The 20,825-nt window shown below is 40.5% G+C and overlaps 1 protein-coding gene and 1 long non-coding RNA gene across 8 annotated transcripts in view; one reads left to right on the forward strand and one right to left on the reverse strand.

The window, feature by feature from the left end:
* LOC106112573 (uncharacterized) overlaps window positions 1-712 on the reverse strand; it is a 30,598-nt gene extending 29,886 nt beyond the window's left edge. For 5 of the 7 annotated variants that reach the window (XR_003554964.2, XR_003554966.2, XR_003554965.2 and 2 more), the window contains exons 1-2: window positions 520-712; window positions 41-109 (exon numbers count right to left, since the gene is read on the reverse strand). This is a non-coding gene — a long non-coding RNA (uncharacterized LOC106112573). Of the gene's footprint in view, window positions 1-40; window positions 110-432 lie in introns of all 7 variants that reach the window. The other 2 variants (XR_003554968.2, XR_008745560.1) reach the window with 2 other exon arrangements.
* Window positions 713-884: 172 nt separating this feature from the next.
* On the forward strand, window positions 885-19,170 carry PLK4 (polo like kinase 4). The gene is made up of 16 exons (XM_055794205.1): window positions 885-1,073; window positions 1,896-1,991; window positions 2,744-2,839; window positions 2,934-3,048; window positions 5,008-6,037; window positions 8,047-8,147; window positions 9,727-10,100; window positions 10,956-11,060; window positions 11,434-11,536; window positions 12,388-12,537; window positions 13,450-13,580; window positions 14,466-14,557; window positions 14,936-15,077; window positions 16,748-16,888; window positions 17,734-17,840; window positions 18,560-19,170. Exons 1-16 carry the CDS (start codon window positions 1,044-1,046, stop codon window positions 18,657-18,659), a joined length of 2,913 nt encoding a protein of 970 aa, XP_055650180.1. The 5' UTR covers window positions 885-1,043; the 3' UTR covers window positions 18,660-19,170.
* Window positions 19,171-20,825: the final 1,655 nt, after the last annotated feature.

The following is a 20,825-nucleotide window of genomic DNA, read 5'->3' on the forward strand; positions in this document are numbered from 1 at the left end:
GCACATTACTTAATTTAGCACTACAGCCCCAAAAACGTACCTTCAAGAAGACTGGGAACTGAGGGTTTAAAGCTTCGACTTGCACCTCTTCCTTCAGTGAACTGAACACCTGAGAGGGCAATACACGACAAAACCCAGTCGACAGCTCTTTGAGCCAGCTCTGGGCACGTTCCCCCATGGGGACCCTACAGGAGAAAGCTGGGCACCCAGACCCTCGCACCTGCACCCGTTGCTGTTTCTAGCCTGTGCATCCCAGACAACCACCCGGCAACTTCATTACTAGACACTGTATTAGAGGAAGCAAGACGGAAAAAACTGCACTTCGTGCTCGGTGTGGAAGGCAGTAAGCCAAAGGGAGGCCCTCAAACTTTGTGCGAGCTCACCCCAGAACTTAGTTCAGCTAGTAATATAATAACCAAGAAACAGCTAAACCTTTCTATTGAGTGCGAGGGAGAAACCCACGTGAGGGAAGAACAGTTCCTTTGACTAAAAAAGCTCACACCGCCCCCAGGAGCTAACCCTGCCAGCTCGGCTCGGCCGGCCTTCCAAGCCTGAGGACTTTCATCGGGACGCTCCTGGTGAACACGGCCAGGCTAAGCCGCAGGCAGCGCGGACACTCTCCCTCCACTGAGGAGGGATACCTGGGACCACACAGGCCCCTCAGAGCCGGTTATTTTCCAGCTACCGGGCCGAGCTGCCGCACCCCCGCCGGGCGCCCAACCGCGCCTGCGCCGTAACGGCCGCGGGGGAGAGGGCGCCGCCATGCCGCGCGTGCGCCGCGCCTCCCCGCGCCTCCGCCAGCGCCCCGGGCGCCCCTGCGTGACGTGATTGCGTCAGACGCAGCCTCGACCTGGGGCGGGGCGGGGCCGGGGGGTAACGGCGCGATTTTTCAAAATGGAGGCGCTGGGGGAGGGGAGCGGCCGCCGGCCCCCGGAGCCAGCGGGCCTGGGCCGAGGCGGGCGGCGGAGGGCGCCGTGATGGCGAGTCGCGGTCGAGGTCCTGAGGAGAACCCGTAGCGAGAACCGGGGAGAGCGACCGGCGCCATGGCGACCTGCATCGGCGAGAAAATAGAGGTGCGGAACCCAGCCCCCTCCCGCCACCTGCGGGCCTGGCCGGGGCCGCCCCGCCATTTGCCGGGGTTGTGGGGCCGGTGGCGGGGAGAGGCCAGGCGGGGGCCCGGTGCCGGCTCGGCTCTCGGGCGGCTTGTTTGTGGGAGGTGGCCGCCGGGGCGTCGAGCGGGGCTCCTCCCAGGCCCGCCCGCACCACCGCGCCCTCCCGCTGCGGGTGCGGCCCGGCGGGCTGAGGTGGGCTGGACCCCCAGGCGCCTCTGGGGTCGGGCCGTTGGCGGAGCGGCCGTAGGGCCTCAGCCCGCCGGTCCCGCCACCCGACCCCGGGGCCGAGCCGTGAAGCCTCGTTTACCCACTCGTGGGGGGTCCGGGCGGAGCGCCCCCGGGCGATGACACCCGGCGGGAGAGCGGCAGCCGCCCCGGTGGGCTGCCCGGGAGCCGGGCGGTGCCCAGGCCCTGTGTTTGCGGGGCGGGCCGGCCGTCGCTCCCCAGCCGCTGCCATAGCAGCGGGAGTGGGGGCGGGCGTCTGTTGCCCCCCGGGAGCGGCGGGAGAGGCGGCGGGAAGGTGGCGGCGCCGAGCTGCCGCGGGCAGCGCCGGTACCAGTGCGAGGCGACCGCCGGGCGGGGAGGACGATGCCGCGGGGTGTGCGGTGCGGCCCGGAGGGCTCCGTCCAGGTACCCCCCGGGCACCCCGGCGGCGGCTGAGGGTTTGCCCCGGCATCAGGGGTGTGGGGCCCCATCTCGAGGGCGAGATCTCTACGTATTGGGAGAGGGGCATCAAAACCTGGGCTGGGGCTGAGGGCGATGACTTATTTGCTCGTGTTGCAGGATTTCAAGGTGGGCAACCTCCTGGGGAAGGGCTCCTTCGCAGGGGTCTACAGAGCAGTGTCCCTGAAAACCGGACTGGAAGTGGCTATCAAAATGGTAAGGCAGCCAGCCAAGGAAGTCTCTGGCTTCAGAGAGACTGAACGTGGGCAAGTTGCAACAGGTTGGAGTTAGGCAATTGGACATTCATGCTTGGATTGCTTGTTTGTATCTAACGATATCTAGATTAGGATTCGATCCTGAAAGATGCAGTGCAACAAAGTAGACTATACAAATCATTAATAGAAATGCTTACTTTACTGTTAAAAGCACCTAAGCTCAAATATTCAACACTGTGTGGACAGTCAGTCCTATAATTTTTAATTCAGGAATTTGTAATCACAAAAGCTTCATTTAGAATCCCTGTGGCTGGAGAGGTCCTGGAAGAAATGCCTTGAAAAATTTCCCTTACTGCCAGGACAAACTGTTTGCAAAGGAAATTCACACATCATAGGTGTTTTGTCAGATCTACTTGTAATCTGTAGTACTTTGATTTAGCTACATTTTTAATGTTAACTATATTTAGTATATCTGCTAAATTAGGTTTCTTTGCGTAAGTATTTCAGAAAAAAAATTAATTGGTGTTAGTATTGAAAACATTAATGCTTACCTTCTTTCAGACAGTTGTGTGTTCCTCCAGCTATCTATGGTACTTGTTCATTAAAAGCATAATTAGGTTAAACTGTGGACACTTGCTTAAAAGTTTTCAGGCCAACATGCATCAAACATGTAAAATGTCAAGTTCACTTGAAACTAACATGTATGTAATTGATGTTGTGGTGCTTGAAACATATTCTTTCATCCATTTACAGATAGATAAAAAAGCCATGCACAAAGTTGGAATGGTACAGAGGGTTCAAAATGAGGTGAAAATACATTGTCAGCTAAAGCATCCATCTATACTTGAGGTAAGGATCTTTTTTTTGTAGAGAAGACTGTATATGTGACATGCTGTATAGTCTATAAAATGTATTTCAATTTTTTCATTGTTTTATATTCTAGCTTTATAACTATTTTGAAGATAGCAATTATGTATACCTGATACTTGAGATGTGTCACAATGGTGAAATGAGCAGATACATAAAGAACAGAAAGAAACCCTTTTCAGAAGAAGAAGGTGAGACTTTTTTTTTGTGTAGTTCTCTTTGCATTACTGTAAAAATATTTATAACTGCCATCACTGAACCAGTTTCTATAGCTTAAAACCTTGTGCTGAGTGATAATCTAGAGATTGATTACTGTAACACATATATTCACTTGAATTCCTGTATACTTTTGTTTCTGTTTATGCCATTTTACAGTAGCGTGTGTTCTTGGGGTTTAAAAAAAAAAAAAAAAGCTGTTATCTTGGAAGGTAGAGGTGTGTAGAAGGTAGAGCTTACTTTTGTACATAGAATTATGTTGAAGGTCAAGATTGAAAAGTTCCACAGAAGGGAACTGGCAACTTCACATCCACACATCTGCTTTCTTTGTGTTGCATCTCTTCACCTCAGTATTACTGTATTACGTGTCACATGTTAAAAACCTTCCAGGTTAGAGGTTGCCTTATGTGGTATCACTGGAAGTATTTACTGTGTTCTAAGCTCTGCGTGGAAATGAAGGTAATGTTCTTAACTGTGTTGCTTAAGGGCTGAGTTAGTAAGGAAGTGTCCAATTTGACACTCCATCTAGAGTTTTTGAAGGACTGGCAATTGAAGAGAAATTCTACTATGGTTTTTACCTCCATTTCTTATGGAGAGTGCTGAAAATTTTGTCTGTCACCGAGTTCATTGTCAGAGTAACGCTAAAACTTTTTAAATTGGCTATGTTACTCTTTTGAATACTGTTTTGAGCAAGAAGGCTTGGAAAAAAATGAATCTTATGAATTTACTAATACTCCATTTTCTTACAGCTCTTTTTGAGAGAGAGGGTTTCAGTTAGAACACGGACCACTGGAAGCCTAACCAGAACAGCACTACTTAGAAAAAAGACAGCAAAGAAGCTGCAGTATATAATGTTTGAGGGCACAGCCAGACAAGCTAGTCTGGTCTCACCTGATCTGGATTCAGTGGTTATTGCCTCTGCAACGTAGCACCTGATCATCTCTTATCCAGTTCTTCCAGTTTACCTGCTTCTCTTATCAGTTTCTAATATAGTTCTGTTAAGCAATTACAGATAGGGATTTTTCACAACCTGGATCACAGGACTGGACTAAAGGGGTACTGCTCTACAGGCATCATGTGTGTAATTTGTGTCTCTTCCAGCAGAAAGAGTTCGCTTGATGGTATCTTAAGTTCTAAAAGCTGGTAAACCACTGACCTGGATGAAGAAGTCTCCTCCTCCAAGCAGTGGTTTCTGCTAACATTTATTACCTGCTTTGCCCTCACTTTGCTAAGAGAAGGAAGGCTGTAAATTGTTTGCTCTAGAAAGAATGATTCTTAAGATTGGTGTAATTGCGATACTGTAATAAATGATGCTGTTTCAGCCTGGATGAGGTTTTGTTATTCCTGCTGTAAGCTAAAATTCTTAAATATTCCCTGAATTTCTAATGTAATAGAACAGAAAGTCTATCCCAATATTGTGAATGTAGGTGTTTTTGAAAAATTGGAATAATACTAGCCTTGTCAGTTTGATAATTATAAAAAAAAATATAAAATACAGGAGACATTTTGGATTATAATCTGCATGTAGTGAAGCTGCCTCATTTTGTATATTTGCTGTTTCTGAAAGTGAGAGGCGACTTAACTTTTTTTAATGAGGAACCTGATTTTAAAAATATAGGCCAATTGAAAGTATTTCCAGTTCTGTTCACATTATTGTGTCAGCAAAAAACCAATCTGGTTACTGCATTACAGAACACCTTTTTTTTTTTTTTTTTTTTTTAGGAACTCTGTACATAATTGTGCCATGTTGTTTAAAGGAAAAAGCAGAAAGTTAATTTCAATCTCATTACCATGACGCTTAAATAGTGACGATGTTACAAGGATATTAAAAAAAAAAAAAAAAAAAAGACCAATAGCAGACTGCATGAAGTTGTTCTTTTCACAGCTATGATTTCAATTATGCAACTAAAATGTCTGGTTTTGTGTTTTGACAGCCCGACACTTCTTGCATCAAATTATCACAGGTATGCTGTATCTTCATTCTCATGGAATACTGCACCGGGACCTCACCCTTTCTAACATCTTACTCACCAATAATATGAATGTCAAGATTGCTGATTTTGGACTAGCAACTCAGCTGAAAATGCCTCATGAAAAGCATTATACCATGTGTGGAACTCCAAATTACATTTCTCCTGAGATAGCCACAAGGAGTCCACATGGACTGGAATCTGATGTGTGGTCTTTGGGCTGTATGTTTTACACTCTGCTTATTGGAAAGCCACCTTTTGACACCGACACGGTCAAGAATACGCTGAATAAAGTAGTATTAGCAGATTATGAAATGCCAGCGTTTTTATCAAGAGAGGCACAGGACCTTATACATAGGTTACTTCGCAAAAATCCAGCAGATCGTTTGAGTCTTTCCTCTGTGTTGGATCATCCCTTTATGTCCAGGTGTAGCTCTGCACGGAGTAAAGATTCGGGAACTTCAGAAGATTCCATGGACAGTGGAAATGCTACTATCTCTACAACCTTCACAGGTTCTTCCAGCATCAGTACCAGTGGTTGCTTGAAGGAAAAGAAGAAGCTGTTAGTTGGACAGCCGCTCCCAAACAAAATTACTTTTTTTCCTAAAACGAGGAATTCCAGTAATAGTTCGTCAGTAGATGGAAGTGGCTTTTTCCAGCAATGGGGAATTCAGGGAAAAGAAGTGGGCGTAACTGGCAGAGGAAGAGCAATGCAACTTGCTGAAGAGAGACCACATTCGCGCTACCTCCGAAGAGCCCACTCTTCAGATAGGTCTGGCACATCCTGTAGTCAGACTCAAGGCGTATCAAATATTGAGAGATGTCACTCTGTGGAACTGCTTTCTAAGCCTAAAGTAGGAACAAGAGAAAATACAGAGTGCTTTTCACCTGCGAACAGCTATACTGATATAGGAGAAATATTTAAGGAGAAGACTTCTAGTAGTTCTGGTTCTTTTGAAGGGCAAATATCTCCACCTGTAAAAGATCAACCACAGTAAGAAACAGTTTTTCCTAAGATGAAATTTAGAGCTGCCTTATATGTTAAATGCGTGATTTTTTCCTGTAACTAAGCTGTAGTAAGTGTCCAAAGTCTACACTTGTAGCTTGAATAGCAAGTAGGAGAGGTCAATAGTTAATGCTGTTGCTATGTAGGGGTTTACCTCCCCGCTGTTCCTATCTCAGTCTCCATCTATTATTGTAGCTTTTATTTATCCTGGTAATAATCTTATTATTGGCTTACTGCCATATGCAGCAAGGTGAGTGTTTCTTTCCCCACACTAATTGTAGTAGAGAGCCTTACTAATTCTTTGTAGAAGAGATGTAGACTAGGCCAGAAGGCATTCAGAGTGTGATTACCAATGCTTTAACTTGCTGCTCTGTTCTGGTTGTGGGGTTTTTTCCTGGCTTTTTTTGCTGTTCTTTTCTGTTATGCTTAGACAAGATAAAGGAAGAAAAAAATACAAAATTAGGTGATGGATTATAAAATTGGCGTACCGGAAAGGAAAATAATACTCAAAGATAACTATCTGAGACTTAGTTCTGTCCTTAGTTGTAGTTTCTAGGTTAATATCCTGGCTTCTTTGTATACATTGATGGACTTCCCCAGCTGATATAAACCAACTCGGGGATCAAGTCTACAACTGACGCCAGAGTGGTGTTGGAGGCCTCATCCTTACCTTCTGAGCTACACTGCTACACAAATAGAGTCCTCCTTTGTGATAACTTCAGTCTATGCTCCGAAGTTTGCTTTGTTTTTTCCCTCAGCAGGGTATCAAGTAACGCTTCCCTGTTTTAACAGAAGGGCTATTGCGTATCTTAGTTGTTGCATTTCTCTCCACATTAAGTGGCAGCTTTGGTGGTTTAATATGTTTTTCTTTTTGCAAATCAGTTACGTAAAAATGCAAATAAGCACTTTGCCCTGTAGAAAAAGTAAATGGAGTGTTTGACATAAGCCTCTGTTCAGCAAGTTCAGTGGGCATGTGCATTCTTTTTAGTTTGAGAAATATTTGATGAATCCAAAAAGAAATTCTTACATGCAAATGTTAACATAATGCTTGCTTGTTTTCCCCATGACATAAAGACATACTGAATGTAGAAGTGACAGAATACTAATATGAGTGTGCAGATTAACTGAATGGTTACTACTGGTTTTTACATGGTTGATTATAGGAGAGTCTCTTGCATCTACAGTTAGCCTGCACAGCAATCATAAATGCAAGGTTCTAACACTTACATTAGATACTTCTATTTTGGGTTGGGTTTTTTTTTATGACGACTTGAGTCCTTGCCAATGCCAAAGTGGTGATCATCACAAAATGAAAGTACAGACAGATACCGGCTATAGAAACGGACAACCACACAGGAGCTTAGTGTTGACTTTGCAACAGATACAGTAACTGTTTCTGTATGTATTTTTCAGTGTCTGGATTATGAGTTCACCTGTGACTACATATGTCTAAAAAGCTGGTAAAAAAAATCTTGATAATATTTGGGATTTACTATAGTTTATGTAAACTCGAGTTATTTTAGGTGATGTGTATTAGGTGACATTTAGGTGATTGCCTACGTATTTCAGCTGCGTATGTGTGATGCTGAATGAGAGCCACTGGGGTCATGTGCATCATCCCTGTGTCGTCTTCAAGGTTGTTTCCTACTTATACTGTGAATTAAGAACTAGATATGTGAACATCCACAGCCGGCAGCATTATCAGTAGCTCTTTTGTTCATATATCTCAGTTCCAAGAGTCTACTAGTGAGTGCTAACAGGCTTAAATCTGTGCTGAAACTGTTCATTCCATTTGGAAACAGTATTTTTTTATGCTTTACCTAATGAATATTCCCCATGAAAAAAGAAGCACGTTTTAAGCTGTCTAGGGCTGTGAAATGCCACCTGTGTTTCTTCAATATTCTAAAAGTGTTGTGGCTTCTGTAGCTGTAACATAATTTTTGCTGTGCAAATGTCTTTGATGTAATCTTGATTACATATGTAACTTCTTTTTTCAGCTCGAATTATCTCTGCACAATGAAGCCCCAGGTTGGTTTGTTAGAGCAGAAGTCCCAGGCTGAAACAATGCAGCAGTGGCTTGGAAGCATGCAAACAAATGGTGTGTTATCAATCAGTTGTTTATTTTTGCACTCAAGCCGGAGTAGCGACTTAACAGTTTCTGTGGGTTTTTCTATATTTCACTGCTTTAAACTTATAGCAGAAGTGTCTGTATGGCCAAGTAACTGATACCAGCGTATAAGGCTGGCATCTGACATAACAGTGACTGGATGTTAACAGAGGCTACTTTCCAGTTCTGAATGAAAAGCATGGGAGACCCTAAATTGACTTGTTTGACGCAGATTGATTTCCAGCATCGCTGATCTGTAGACTCATTCTTAAGCAAGCAATTGCCCACTGGAAACGTTGTTTTGTCTTCTCTTTTGGTCTAAGCTGTAATGCTTCAGTTTCATGAGGTAGGAATTAATTTCAGAAGGTTCTGTAGTTAGTGTTCCTCTTAAGCTCTTGGGTTGGTATAATGAATTGTATCTAACTGCCTTTGTAAGAGTCGAAGAAATTGTACGTTGAATTTGAATACTTAACTTCCTGAAATGAGGTTGTTCTCTTTTAGTATTTTAGCAATTAAAAAAAAAAAAAAAAAAAAAAGGAAAACCATTCTAGAACCTGCTGTAATTATTCAGTTGTGACTTGAAATGTGTAACTATAAACATGGGACAAAAGATGGGCAGGTGAATCAAAAGCTCAGTTAATTTAGTTGTGTAAATACTCCTTAAGAGAAAATGGGACTTTAGTGAATGAGAAAGATAATGAGGCTGCAGACGGAGGGGTGGAGGAAAGGACAAAAGACGCAGGAGGGAAGGAGGTGTTCTTTGTTGTGCATCATGTTACATCATTTACAAATAATGTAATTTAATCATAAATTGAAATCACAAATCCATTCTGGCCTTTTTTTGTTTTGATATTATTGGACTCCTTCCCTTCCTGTCTACAGGGAATTGAACTTGCATGACATATGGTCTGAATAATCCTGTTTTAATTTTTAGTCCCTTTTCAACTGTCCCGCAATATGGCAGGAGGAGTGCAGTACTTAGGTAGGTGGGATGAAAGTTGATCAAGGGCTTAAATATCAAAACTAGGGAAGCAGTTATAAGAAGTTTAAATATAAAAATAGGTTTTTGTCTTTTAACAAGTGATTGGAAATAAAACAAGAGGTTTAGAGGATTCATTTAACATCTTGAGTACCAAAACTTCTGGTTGATGCTGAAACACTAGTTAAATAAGCTGAAACTTAAATGAAACTTGGTACTAGCAGTTATCTGAATGGCAGGTAAACTGTGTTTTGGTGGAGTAAACTAATTCTTGTTTAAGTATCTATTTGAAATAGTAGTTTGTTTGTAAATGGTTTTGCAGAATGATTTGCTGTATGTTAAGACTGAAGGCCATCATAACTGAAATTTCGTAACTTTCTTTTAAGCAGCATTGGAATTTTGTTAACACCGGTATTGATTGGGGCTAAAGTCATAGCCTAATGATTTGGACCGAGGATTAAAGAAAACCCATTCTCCACTTAAGCCTTCTAAGATGATATTTTGGAAAGCTTATAAAAACATAATAGCATTTTTTTTTTTCTTCTGACTGTGACTCTTCGAATCTATAACGTACCTTTATGATTCTTTCAGTTCCGCCGAGACCACCTGCAGACCTAACCGGCAACAGTAATGCACATGGAGGTTTTCGTTATCATCTGGATATGCAGCAAGATGCATCAAGAAATACATGGAACACCTTAAAAGATATAAGGAATCACGATGCATCTGTTGACTATCCACATTCTTTACACCAGAGAAACCCTAAGAAATACATCCCTGGAGTTCTCTGCAAACCTGACAAAATTCAACCATCTTCTGCATGTGGCCTTTGGTCAACTTCAGAACAAAACCAAACGTGGGGCAAAGAACCACCAGCACATCAGAAACCTACACTGCGAAGTATAGTATCGCCTCTCAATGCTCACAGGCTAAAACCAATCAGGCAAAAAACGAAAAATGCAGTGGTATGTATCAGTTCCTAAAATGGAAGCAACGTAAGAGATAGTCACACTGTATTTAATACTTAAAAATCACTTGGTAAACTAGAAGCATTTTTTTTAGAAAACAATCTATAATGACCTAATTTAAAGTTACATTGGTAAGATGCATCTTAATTTTTGGGTATGGAGCTCTCGTGGTCACTACCTGCAGTGACGTGGCATTGCTTTTAGCTTACAAGCAAAGAAGCTGTAGGTAGACACAGCAAATATTAAGTGCATATATACTACTTACTGTTCTGAAACTTTGTCCTGCTTAGCTGTACAGTTGCACTTAAGATTAACTATGTCAAATGCATAAAACACTTCCACAGATTAGATAAATAGCTGAATTAGAAATGAAGAGTCTTGCTCTCAAGTACAAACTTGAAACTTTTTCCTATAGCACTGCTTTTTCCCTGTCTTGTGGGTGAGGAAGCAAAACAAATTCTATTAATCCTTACCGATCATCACTTTACATTTTTCTGGTTGGTTTGTTCCTGGTATCGCCTGTTGTTCCATTTCTTATAATCTTGTTCATCCTGTCATGCTTCCCCCCACCCCCAATTTCTTTTTTTTGAAAAAGCACATAATAGAGCTGACCTGTCTTTGATTAGTCACTTAAGAAGCCCCACCCTCACTGACCAGGTTTATAACCATCAGTCACGTTGCAGTGTTCTGCTTTAATAGCACTACTAAGACAAGTTACTGTAAGTAGCATAAGTTTGCAGTGCATTTGAGGAAAAATAAACCAATGTTTTTTTAAAGCATTTGTGGAAAGAAATGTTATCTTATCTTGCCAGAAACTAAAGTTTTTTAATTTCTGCATTTAAAATATTTCAGGTGAGCATTCTAGATACCGGGGAAGTGTGTATGGAGTTTCTAAAAGAACACCATCCACAAGAACTTGTGAAAGAAGTTCTCAGAATATCTTGTGATGGAAATGTGGTATGTTTTCAGTTTCTTCACTGTCGGGCTTAGAGTATTCTGTTCTTTCAGAATTTTTTTTAATTTTCATTTAAGTGTTTATTTGTTTGGAAATGCGATATTTACATATGCACAGCTATAAACTCCTTTTTTTTTTTCCCTGTAGTACAGCCATACAAATATAGGTAGCCAGCAATTATTTCAGAGCAAAATTAGGCTTAACTTTTGGAATAGGTGAAGTATTGTTGAAAAACTGTTGCTGTTAAATAATTACTTAGAGGAATAGAGCAATATGGTAAGTAATTAAACTGGTTATTTCCATACCTGTTGAAGTAGGGAGTGCTGTAGTAAGTTGCAACTATAAACACTTTTTTTTTTTTTCCCCTTTTTATAGATTGCAGTGTATCATCCAAATGAAGGAAGAGGTTTCCTTCTCGATGACAGACCTCCAGCTCCTCCTGAAGGCATCTGTATGTATAATTTTGACAACTTGCCAGGTAACTTGAAATTTATTTTAAAATTATGATGGTTAATGTGACTTTAAAAAACAAAAAAAAGAGAATGTTGTTTGAGACTTTGGCCTTTAGCTGCTACTTTTCAGATTGTGAAGATAAAAATCCTTTCAGAATAAGACTCAAACTACGGTTTAACTGGGAACTGTATTTTTGAAACTTCGCAAGAAAGTGTAAACCTGCAGGTTTACATTCATTTTGCATGGAAGTTAGAAGGAGTCATTTACCCCTTTATAATACACTATATAATACAGTGTACTAAAATTAAAGCTTTCATAATGTTCTCCTTGTTCATATTGGAAACTGTTTACGTATGAGTGGAAAAATACGATGGAGTCATTTTTAAACCAGCAACTTTACCTTGTGCTTCCTAACGCTCATAGCTCGGGGAGGAAGGGGAAAAACACATATTTGAAAGCATTGACAAAGTATTTAATGTAGTCAGCTGAAGAACAAGTATAAGCTAACTGTAAGCTCTTAAGAGACAAGCAGACTTTTCTGCTAATTAGACATCAGAGTTAGGTTTTACATAAAGCCAGGAAGCCGTCTGGACCATGATATCTAGTTGAACAGTATATGCAGCACTTCACTATGTTGTTTAGGTTTTGAACAATGTTAATTGAAGCTACTCAAGTGAAGCTATTGAAGATACACACTTTTCTAATAGTTGGTGAAAATAAGTCAGTTTCTTTGAATATACTTCTGTAAAGTACTGAAATGTTGCTCACTACTTTTTTTGTTAAACGCTGTGCACCAGCTCGGAGGGAAGTAACTTAAAATATGTATTTGATAGCTGAAAGTACTCAGATCAAAGCTTTTAAATTTTCTTTTTTTAGAAAAGTACTGGAAAAAATACCAGTATGCAGCCAAGTTTGTGCAGTTGGTGAGAACAAAAACCCCCAAAGTTACGTTCTACACAAGATATGCCAAGTGCATGTTGATGGAAAACTCACCCACTGCAGATGTTGAAGTCTGTTTTTATGATGGTATGTATTCGTTTTGGCAATTATGCAAATAGTTACTGTGTTGTTAAAGGTGCACTAGAATATTGCCAAATGCTAAACTTCAGGTTGAAGAGAATACTAGAACCTTTGGGGTTTTATTTGCCACTCTGCCTTTATTCTAGCACTTGCAGATCAGTTTGTTTTTCATTAGTTGTTTACTGATATCTTCTTCAGGGAGTACATGTTACAAAAGTGTTATTTAAATTACGCCTTGTTTTTATTCAGGAGCTCTTCTTTGAATCTACATTTGATAGTTAACTTAGGGAAAGGTGTGTCCATACTCCAAGCTTTCCATTGTTGACTGAGGTAATGATATTACCACGAACATTGACTGGAGAAAGCAACTGGCTGCCTTTTCCAACTCTACCCTTCATAAACTAGACTGCACTGATGATGGTTTTTTCACTGTAGGCTACAGTCAATTAGGATGACTTGCTATATGCGTAGACATACCTCAACAGAATTTGTGACAAATAAAAAAAAAGACTTAACAGCTTTGTTTCATTGTGGAAACGCTATTGAAAGAATGGGCGTCTCTCTTACAATGACATTCAAACGCTGATAAAGCCTGCTTTTAACCAATTTTTGGCAATGCTGTTACAGATTTTAATATTGCCTCAGATTGTTTAGAAAGGTAGTTCTTAAAATATGTAATAAACACATTATTCAGCCCACTTAAGTAGTAATCTTTGGCCACAGAGGGCATTGCGTTAACATCATAGTTCCAGTTTAAGTGGCTCTTTATATCTGCTAGACATAGAGCTCACACAGGAGCGGTTTTATTCTTGCAGTAATTAAGTCAGTGAGGTACACTTTAGAATGTAATGGCAGAAATCTGTATTTTATAGAAGCTGTTATACGATTCACAGTAGAAGTTTATGGGTTTTTTTACAGGAGCAAAGATACACAAGACAGCTGGTATAACTCGTGTGATTGAAAAATCAGGGAAATCCTTCACTTTGAAAGGAGAAAGCGAAGCAGGTTTGAAGAAGGAAATACAAGCTTATATGGATCATGCAAATGAGGTACGCTGTTCTATGTAGACATTTTTCCAGTGCAAAGCAACTACCTGAAAATTCACTTTCTTTTTCACAAATGTGCTTCTGATGTTGTTTTTCATATTTTTATTTTTTCCCCAAATTTACAGTAATAAGGAGGGATGAAGAAGTGTGGGGTTTGTTGTTTTTGTTGGGTTTTTTATAAGAGTGAGTATCCCTGTTGCCTCTACATTAACAATGCCTTATGGGAAGAATGTTAGGAAATTCTTACTAGTGTGTACAGGGTTAAACAGAACAAATGAAACTGCTTTATACAAGTTTAAAAAAACTCAAAACAAACAACCTAAACACATACTTCTCCCCAAAACAAACAAACAAAAAAAAACCAACAGAAAAAACACACACACAAACCTCCACTCCACCCTGCAACCCCCCTGAAAAAAAACACCCCAAAACAAGCACAAAAACCTGCCAAGTGTTTAACTGGCCTGCCTGCTGTGCTTTCTATCCCTTTAGGCAGGTCATCCAGTTAACAGTCATGAGTAATTTTTTTGTCTGTGAACTTAGGAAACAGTAAAAATACAGTGCAAATTTCCTATTCAGTCTTCTTTAAGTTCTGTTGTTTTCTGGAATAGAATTCAGGGGGCTTCTAGTCCTCTGTCTAGCTCTACTAAAAGGGAAGAAGTGATTATTAAGAGCATAATTCCAGATGTGCTGAAGTTACAGGGAGTAGTATAGTTACAGGCTGTAGTAAAGGTTTTTGAATTGCCTCCGTAGTGCAGCTATTGCTGATACTTAGTACCCCTGAAAAAAGCATTCCCTTGTGTAGGCTCACCTGCCGTGCTAAACGTGTAGGAAATGGTTATATTGTTCTCAATTAAAAACTTTTTAACAAGTTCCTTCTAATTCCAGGGACATCGTATATGCCTTGCACTGGAATCTGCCGTTTTGGAGGAAGAAAAAAAGAGTGAAAGCGTTCCATTTTTCCCAATAATTGTTGGAAGGTAGTATATTTAACTTGAAAATACTTATACGTTTGAATACTCCCACGAAGCAGCTTTATGCAGCTAATGTTTGCAGAAGCCAGGGTTGCTTAACAGAGGCTTATAGTCATTAGCAAGATAAATATTAACTTGACAGCATGTAGGAACACCTTATTTTGGACCTGCAAAGCCCCCTTTGATACTAGGACAATATACACTTGTGGATTTAAGATTAAACCAGGCTAACGGCACATGTAAAAACAGTTCTGCAGAAGACTGTTGCCATCAGGTGCTTTGTACGGTCCACGGGAAACTGAAGGAAAAGCTATTTTGTCCTCACTTGTTTCTTTATTCCTTTTTGAACAGACCTTTTACCAATTTGTCTCACTATTTTTCCAGAAAACCTGGCAATAGTGAATCGCCACAGGCTGTAGCGCCTCCGCTGTTGGACAATACAAACTGTTTGAAAGAAGTTATGGCACTGGATAGAAATACAGCTGCCAATTCTGCTCCAGTTCAAACTCCAAACTGTACTCCTCCTGTAAGTACACAAGAACATAGAGTGGAAACTACTCATCAGTAGGAATTCAGATATTTTTTTTGTATTTGAACTAATGGATGAACATTTGTAAGGATGTAGGCTCTTGTTAGCCGTTTGTGAGCATATTGATTAGAAATGTTAACTTTGAGTTCAGCTGGCTGGGTATCTGGATTTAAGATTATCTGAGAAATCAAGATCCTCCAAAACTTTAGCACAAATGCCTCCTGGGAACATAGTTTGGGAATTGCTTACTCCTGTTGTACAGCACTGTCTTCCATTTGTTTTGGGAGAGCTCGGAGGTGCCCTCAGGCCTGTGTATGGCATGGTCGTCACAAAGGGTATTACACTTGAGGTCGTTCTGGAATAATCAAGTGTTAGTGTGTATAAATATATTTACAATTACACTTCTTTTATATACGTATAGCCAAAAAGGTTTTGTGTGCGATTTCATCTAGCTTGTTTAAAAGCCCCTCAAAGCTTCAACTGCTGCATCACAGCCCTGAAACAGGATCCCCAGCTGACTGAATTGTACTGGGGTCTCGGCACGCTGAGACTGTATTGTGAACTTTGTTGAACTTACGTGGCTCTGCATCTCCGTCCTTCGGTTGTGCAGCACATGTCCTTAGCGCAGTTGTTGCTTGACTGAAATGAACCTGGCAACAAAAATTCTGTAGGGCTTCAGTATTAGTGTTGATCTTTACACTGACTTAAGGATACCCACCACCGGAGTTCTAACTTGAGGGTTCAGCATTCAGACTCATTCTTTGTGTGCCATATAGCAAACGCTTGGGTCTTCTGTAAGACTTTCTCTGTTTGCATTCTCCTCTGAAGTACGTATTTCTAAGCAAAGTAACACAATAGCTGGTTGCCTTTCGGTGTTAACCCTCGACTCTTACCAGTTTCTTTATACTTGAACTAGATCTGTATATCCTGAGGTACAAGATGTTTCTTTCAGGTTCCCGTAACTATCTGGATCCTAATCTCTTTCCTGACCAAGCTGCCCTATTTCAGAGGCATCTTCTGACTTGCACCTTTTCACTGAACCCTGAATCTTAAATCCTGCTAAGCCCACCACCTCATTTGCCATCTCTCTGACTATGGGAGGAGGTATCCGAGTAGCAGAACTTTTACAGAAGCAGACGTGTTCCTCCTAGACAGTGGTAGTGGCCTTGTCCTGAAGACCTCCAATGTTTGAGCCTCTGTTGTTCTTCTGTTCATAACAGACTTTATGTGCTGTAGAATTCTTCTATTCATGTTTAATATTCTAGTTTCCAATTAAGAGTAACGTCCATGTTTTTGTAAAATATTGGCCAAGTGGTCATTGGGATGAGGGCTGTTTTGTAATCATGTGCTGAACATTTTTGTTGAAGATGGACAGTATTTTCTGACAGTTAAATAAGGAAAAATGGGGCTTAATTAGAAAAAAATCACTTGGGGAAAGCGATCCCTTTGAGTACAGGGCAGTGCAAGAAAAACAGTCGTAATACTGAGGAAGTCATATGAAATCCTGTGGTGTTTTTAGAATGTAATGGTGTTAAATGAAGCATATAGACTAAATCTGTCTGTGTGTATGAGAAGATTAAAACAGGTGGTAATTGACCCCTACAGCTAGTACATAATCTGTTGGATGAGTACTAAGGCTGCTAATACTGTGCATTTCTGGGTTTTAGGTGGTGTCGTATGAAAAGTCTGCGTTTATGACAAATGCTGCTGAAACTACGTGCTCCTCTGTTCATCAAACGGAATGCAGTCCAAATTCAGCCCAACTTCTAAAATCTGTCTTCGTGAAAAATGTTGGTTGGGCTTCTCAGGTGAGAAGTGAATTCTGATAAAGGAGGGGTGTCTGTTATTTTTTCCTATTAAACATGAGATATGTATTTTTAAGTAATTTACTTTAAACTTGATCTGTGAGGAATACATTCAGCTATGCTCTGTTACAGTTTAAATCTGAAAATTGTTATGTGGAAAGATTCTTCCAAGTAAGTGTCCTAGATAAACAGGACAGTGCTTCAGTTACCACAATTTTCCTGGGATGGTTATTGCCTATTTTAGTGTCTTCGGTCATCTAAATCTGACTCTAGTAAAAAATCAAAGCTGTTACATCTGCATTAGTGGACAGAAATTTAAAGGTGTCATGACGAAGTGTTTTTACCAGATCTATACAAGAAGAATGAATCCGCCTGTCCAACAGGAAAAGCTGTTTCCATAGAAATTTTTCCTCTGCTTTTCTGTGGGACCAGCTTTAGATGTAAAAGTTGTTCTCTGCAATCCAGATAAAGTAGCTTCCTGTCCTAACAGAAGTTTGCTTTACATATATAAACTTTAAAATGTATATGGCTCTGAACTCTCACAGGTGGGCCTTCTGTTTTACGTTTGGTCCTTTTTAAAATGCCTTTAGGCGTGGTTAAAGGCACTTGTTCGTTTAACTCTCATTGAAAAAGGATGACTGAAGCAGAGTATCTGAAACCTTTGGAAGTCTGACTCTTGAGACTGTGTAAGACTACTTACTCCAAAGTAGTACACACGCAATCTTTAAAAGACTGACCAAGATACCTAAGTCACTTCAGCAATTCTGAAGAATTTTCAATTAGAAAAACTCTAGGTACACATTCTTGTATTTTATGTTCTCAAACCATAATGCAACTTGTTTTGTTAGCTGACCAGTGGAGCGGTGTGGGTTCAGTTTAACGATGGATCCCAACTGGTAGCCCAGGCAGGTGTTTCTTCTATCACTTACACATCTCCAGATGGCCAGACAACTAGGTGAGTCCATCACTGCTATAAAAACAGCCCAGTCTGCTGTTGGTACAAAGCTGTTAATGCATAGCAGCTATGAAGTTTACGTTTTTGTAAATGTTAAAGTTTTTTTTTCCATTACTTGTTGGTTGATAAGCTTTATATAAGCTTGATAAATGAAGAGAAGGATCTACAGCTTTGACTGAACTCTGCATAACAAATAACCCCAAACAAACTGGGAATGCATGTACTTGGTCTCTAGAGTGTAGCCACTATTCCTGTATAGTATTTAAAAGAGGGAGGGGAAGAAAAATAAGGTTTTATTATTCCCCTCCCCCAAGATGCTGCTAGATTAGGGAGATAAGATGTCACCACTGATGCATAGACCTGAAGTGCTCGGGTGAAGTTTTGCCCATCTTTTGGCTACTAGGCACTTCCCACACAAACGCAGCCACTCAGTACCGTGCTTCCTTTGTGCAGTGTTCAAGACTGTAACAGACAGTTGGTTCAGATGGTATTACAGCTTGACCCATGGTTTAGATATTTAGCTGAAATGCTTTTTTCAGTTAAATACATATATGGAACGGGAGCCTGGATTTAAGCCATCAAGCTCAATCAGTGTGTCTAGGTGTACTTAAAATCTGCTTGCCTGTAAATAGGCAAACCACTCGGGTTTTGAAGTAATTACACTGTCCTGAAATTTATTTCAAGCATCTAAATTATTCTGTGCTTATTTGTCTTTCTAGGTATGGAGAAAACGATAAGTTGCCAGAGTACATCAAAGAGAAGCTGCACTGTCTGTCTTCTATTCTTGTGATGTTTACCAACCCAGCTGGTCCCTGCTAATTAAAGCAGTGCAGGTGTCAGGACACAAGAGCTTAATAAACCCACTTACTGACTTTGATGTGATGTGACTGATCTTACTGAGCTTATGCAGAAATTCATTCAAAAGCTGGTAAAAAAAAATAGGAAGGGGAAGGTTGCTCTGTTTCTGTGTAGCAAATTGCTTGTAAAGTATCATACAAAGCGTTTTTTCCTCAAAATGATGGATAAACTTGCTCAAGTAAAACTTTGAGCAACTTAGTTCTAGATAGCATCAACTACTTGGAAATAATCTGAATCTGTTGTATTTTTTTTACGCCCAGTGCTTACTTGGTGCCAACAATCAAGGAAAGTGCATCTGTGCTGTTGATGTGTTTGTATTTGTAAATAACTTGTATTTTTGTCTTACAAGTAATATATGTAAATATGTATATGTTTTACAACTGTTTTTATTTTTTGTAGCATCAGCTTTTAACTTTCTTGCACAAGCATTTTATACGAAAAAAAAAATTAAATCCAGTGGCAATTGTCCAGACCTATTTGTTTGTTTCATGTTCAAGTGATGGTTGGGTGAGAGCCCTTTTCTCTGTAGTATTAACCACAATTTATAACAGGAACTGATCTGGTGTCTTAGAACATCAGAGGTTGGGAGTTCAGGGCTGCGTGAAACTTGGAGCAGTGGTATAAAGCTATGGCAGAAGTTACTTCTGGCCTGCAAGTGCACTGTAGTTTGCATGTTCAGATCTTAGCTTTGGCCTACAGATGAGTAAAACCAGGAGCACATAGATAGGAAAACAAACTGCACCTACTGTAGTAACTTAGGTTGTTACTTGGTAGGAATTTTATTAACTTAAGATACTTTTACCTTGTCTTACACAATGAAGCACACTAACAAACTGGAGTAGCTCTAATAGTACCTTTTTTTTTTTTTTTTTAAAGCATTTTTCTTAGTGTGGTAGCATTCCTGATGCTGCTTATAGTCATACTTAAATACTCCAACATATCCGCTCGGCAAAACCCTTTCTCCTGCCGTGTAAAGAAGAGTGAAATCCGAAAAGGTGGCAGCAGCAAGGAGGGTGGAGGTTCAGGGGAGCTGGCAGGGCCCTGCCTATGTGGTCTGGATGCAACAAACAGCTGTAAAACCCTCAGGAAAGAGACGTTCCAATAGGGGAAGATGTTCACATCACCTCTCCAGGCTCAGCTCAGAGCTGCAGTAGCCTTAAAGTCAGTTCTCCTTATTCATCTTCTCTCTAATGCAGACAATTTTGATTATTTTTTCATGTCTAAATCAAGGAAGGAGCTTGCAAATAAAGAATTTGTATAAAGAATGCTAAACAAGTAGCACGTTTTAAAAAAAAAAAAACCAAAAACACACAAAAAAAGGCTTAAGTGATTCTCCAAGAGGAATTTAACTGCTTTCAGTTGAGAAGTGCCCCTTCTCATGTTGGACCTTACTACTCAGATGGAGTGATTGCATGGTAAAGCGTCTTAACTATTACAAGTCTTTGATAAACCAAGTGGGATGTGTAGCTCTTACACAGACTCTTAAGGTTTTTTGAATCAACCTGTAGCTAGAAGCATGTGCACAGGTATGTAAATAGAGCTTTTTTTTTTTTTAAGAAGCATTTTAGTACTTTCATCTTAAATGTAGCAAGTCAACCTTGATAAGATGTGGGCCAGCAGTGCACGTAGAAAACTTGCATTACCAGCCACGCTTACTCTCTTTACTTCAGACACAATATAATCTACAGAGTTTGTGTAAGCTAAATGCACTAATAGTTGAAGAAAGCCCGAGGGTAGACGCCGGAGAGCAGAAAGGTGTAAGCGCCTAGAAAGAACACTCAGCCGGTGTAAGAAACAGTGTGGCTTGAGCGCAGTTACATGACGTTGCCGACCAGAATAAAATGGAAAAAAGAGCTGCCCTACCTGTGAATAACAAGATGTTTTGTAAGAATGAGAGGATGCCAACCCGTAACAGGGAAGCCATAGCTTTAAACACAGCTGACTAAGGAACATAAAAACTCTCACAGCCAAAGAATTTTAAATCTTGCTTTCTTACTTCAGTTATGGTGTGAACATCAATGTGCATGGGCTGCCCCTTTCTAGGGCTGTTCTGCGTTCCACAGGTATGCGCTGCAGAAGACGGGAATTGTATCTAGTTTTATCCTTAACCCTTTACGCAAGTTACAG

The sequence above is a fragment of the Falco peregrinus genome, chromosome 2 (assembly GCF_023634155.1).
Source record: "Falco peregrinus isolate bFalPer1 chromosome 2, bFalPer1.pri, whole genome shotgun sequence".
In the NCBI taxonomy this organism is placed as follows: domain Eukaryota; kingdom Metazoa; phylum Chordata; class Aves; order Falconiformes; family Falconidae; genus Falco; species Falco peregrinus.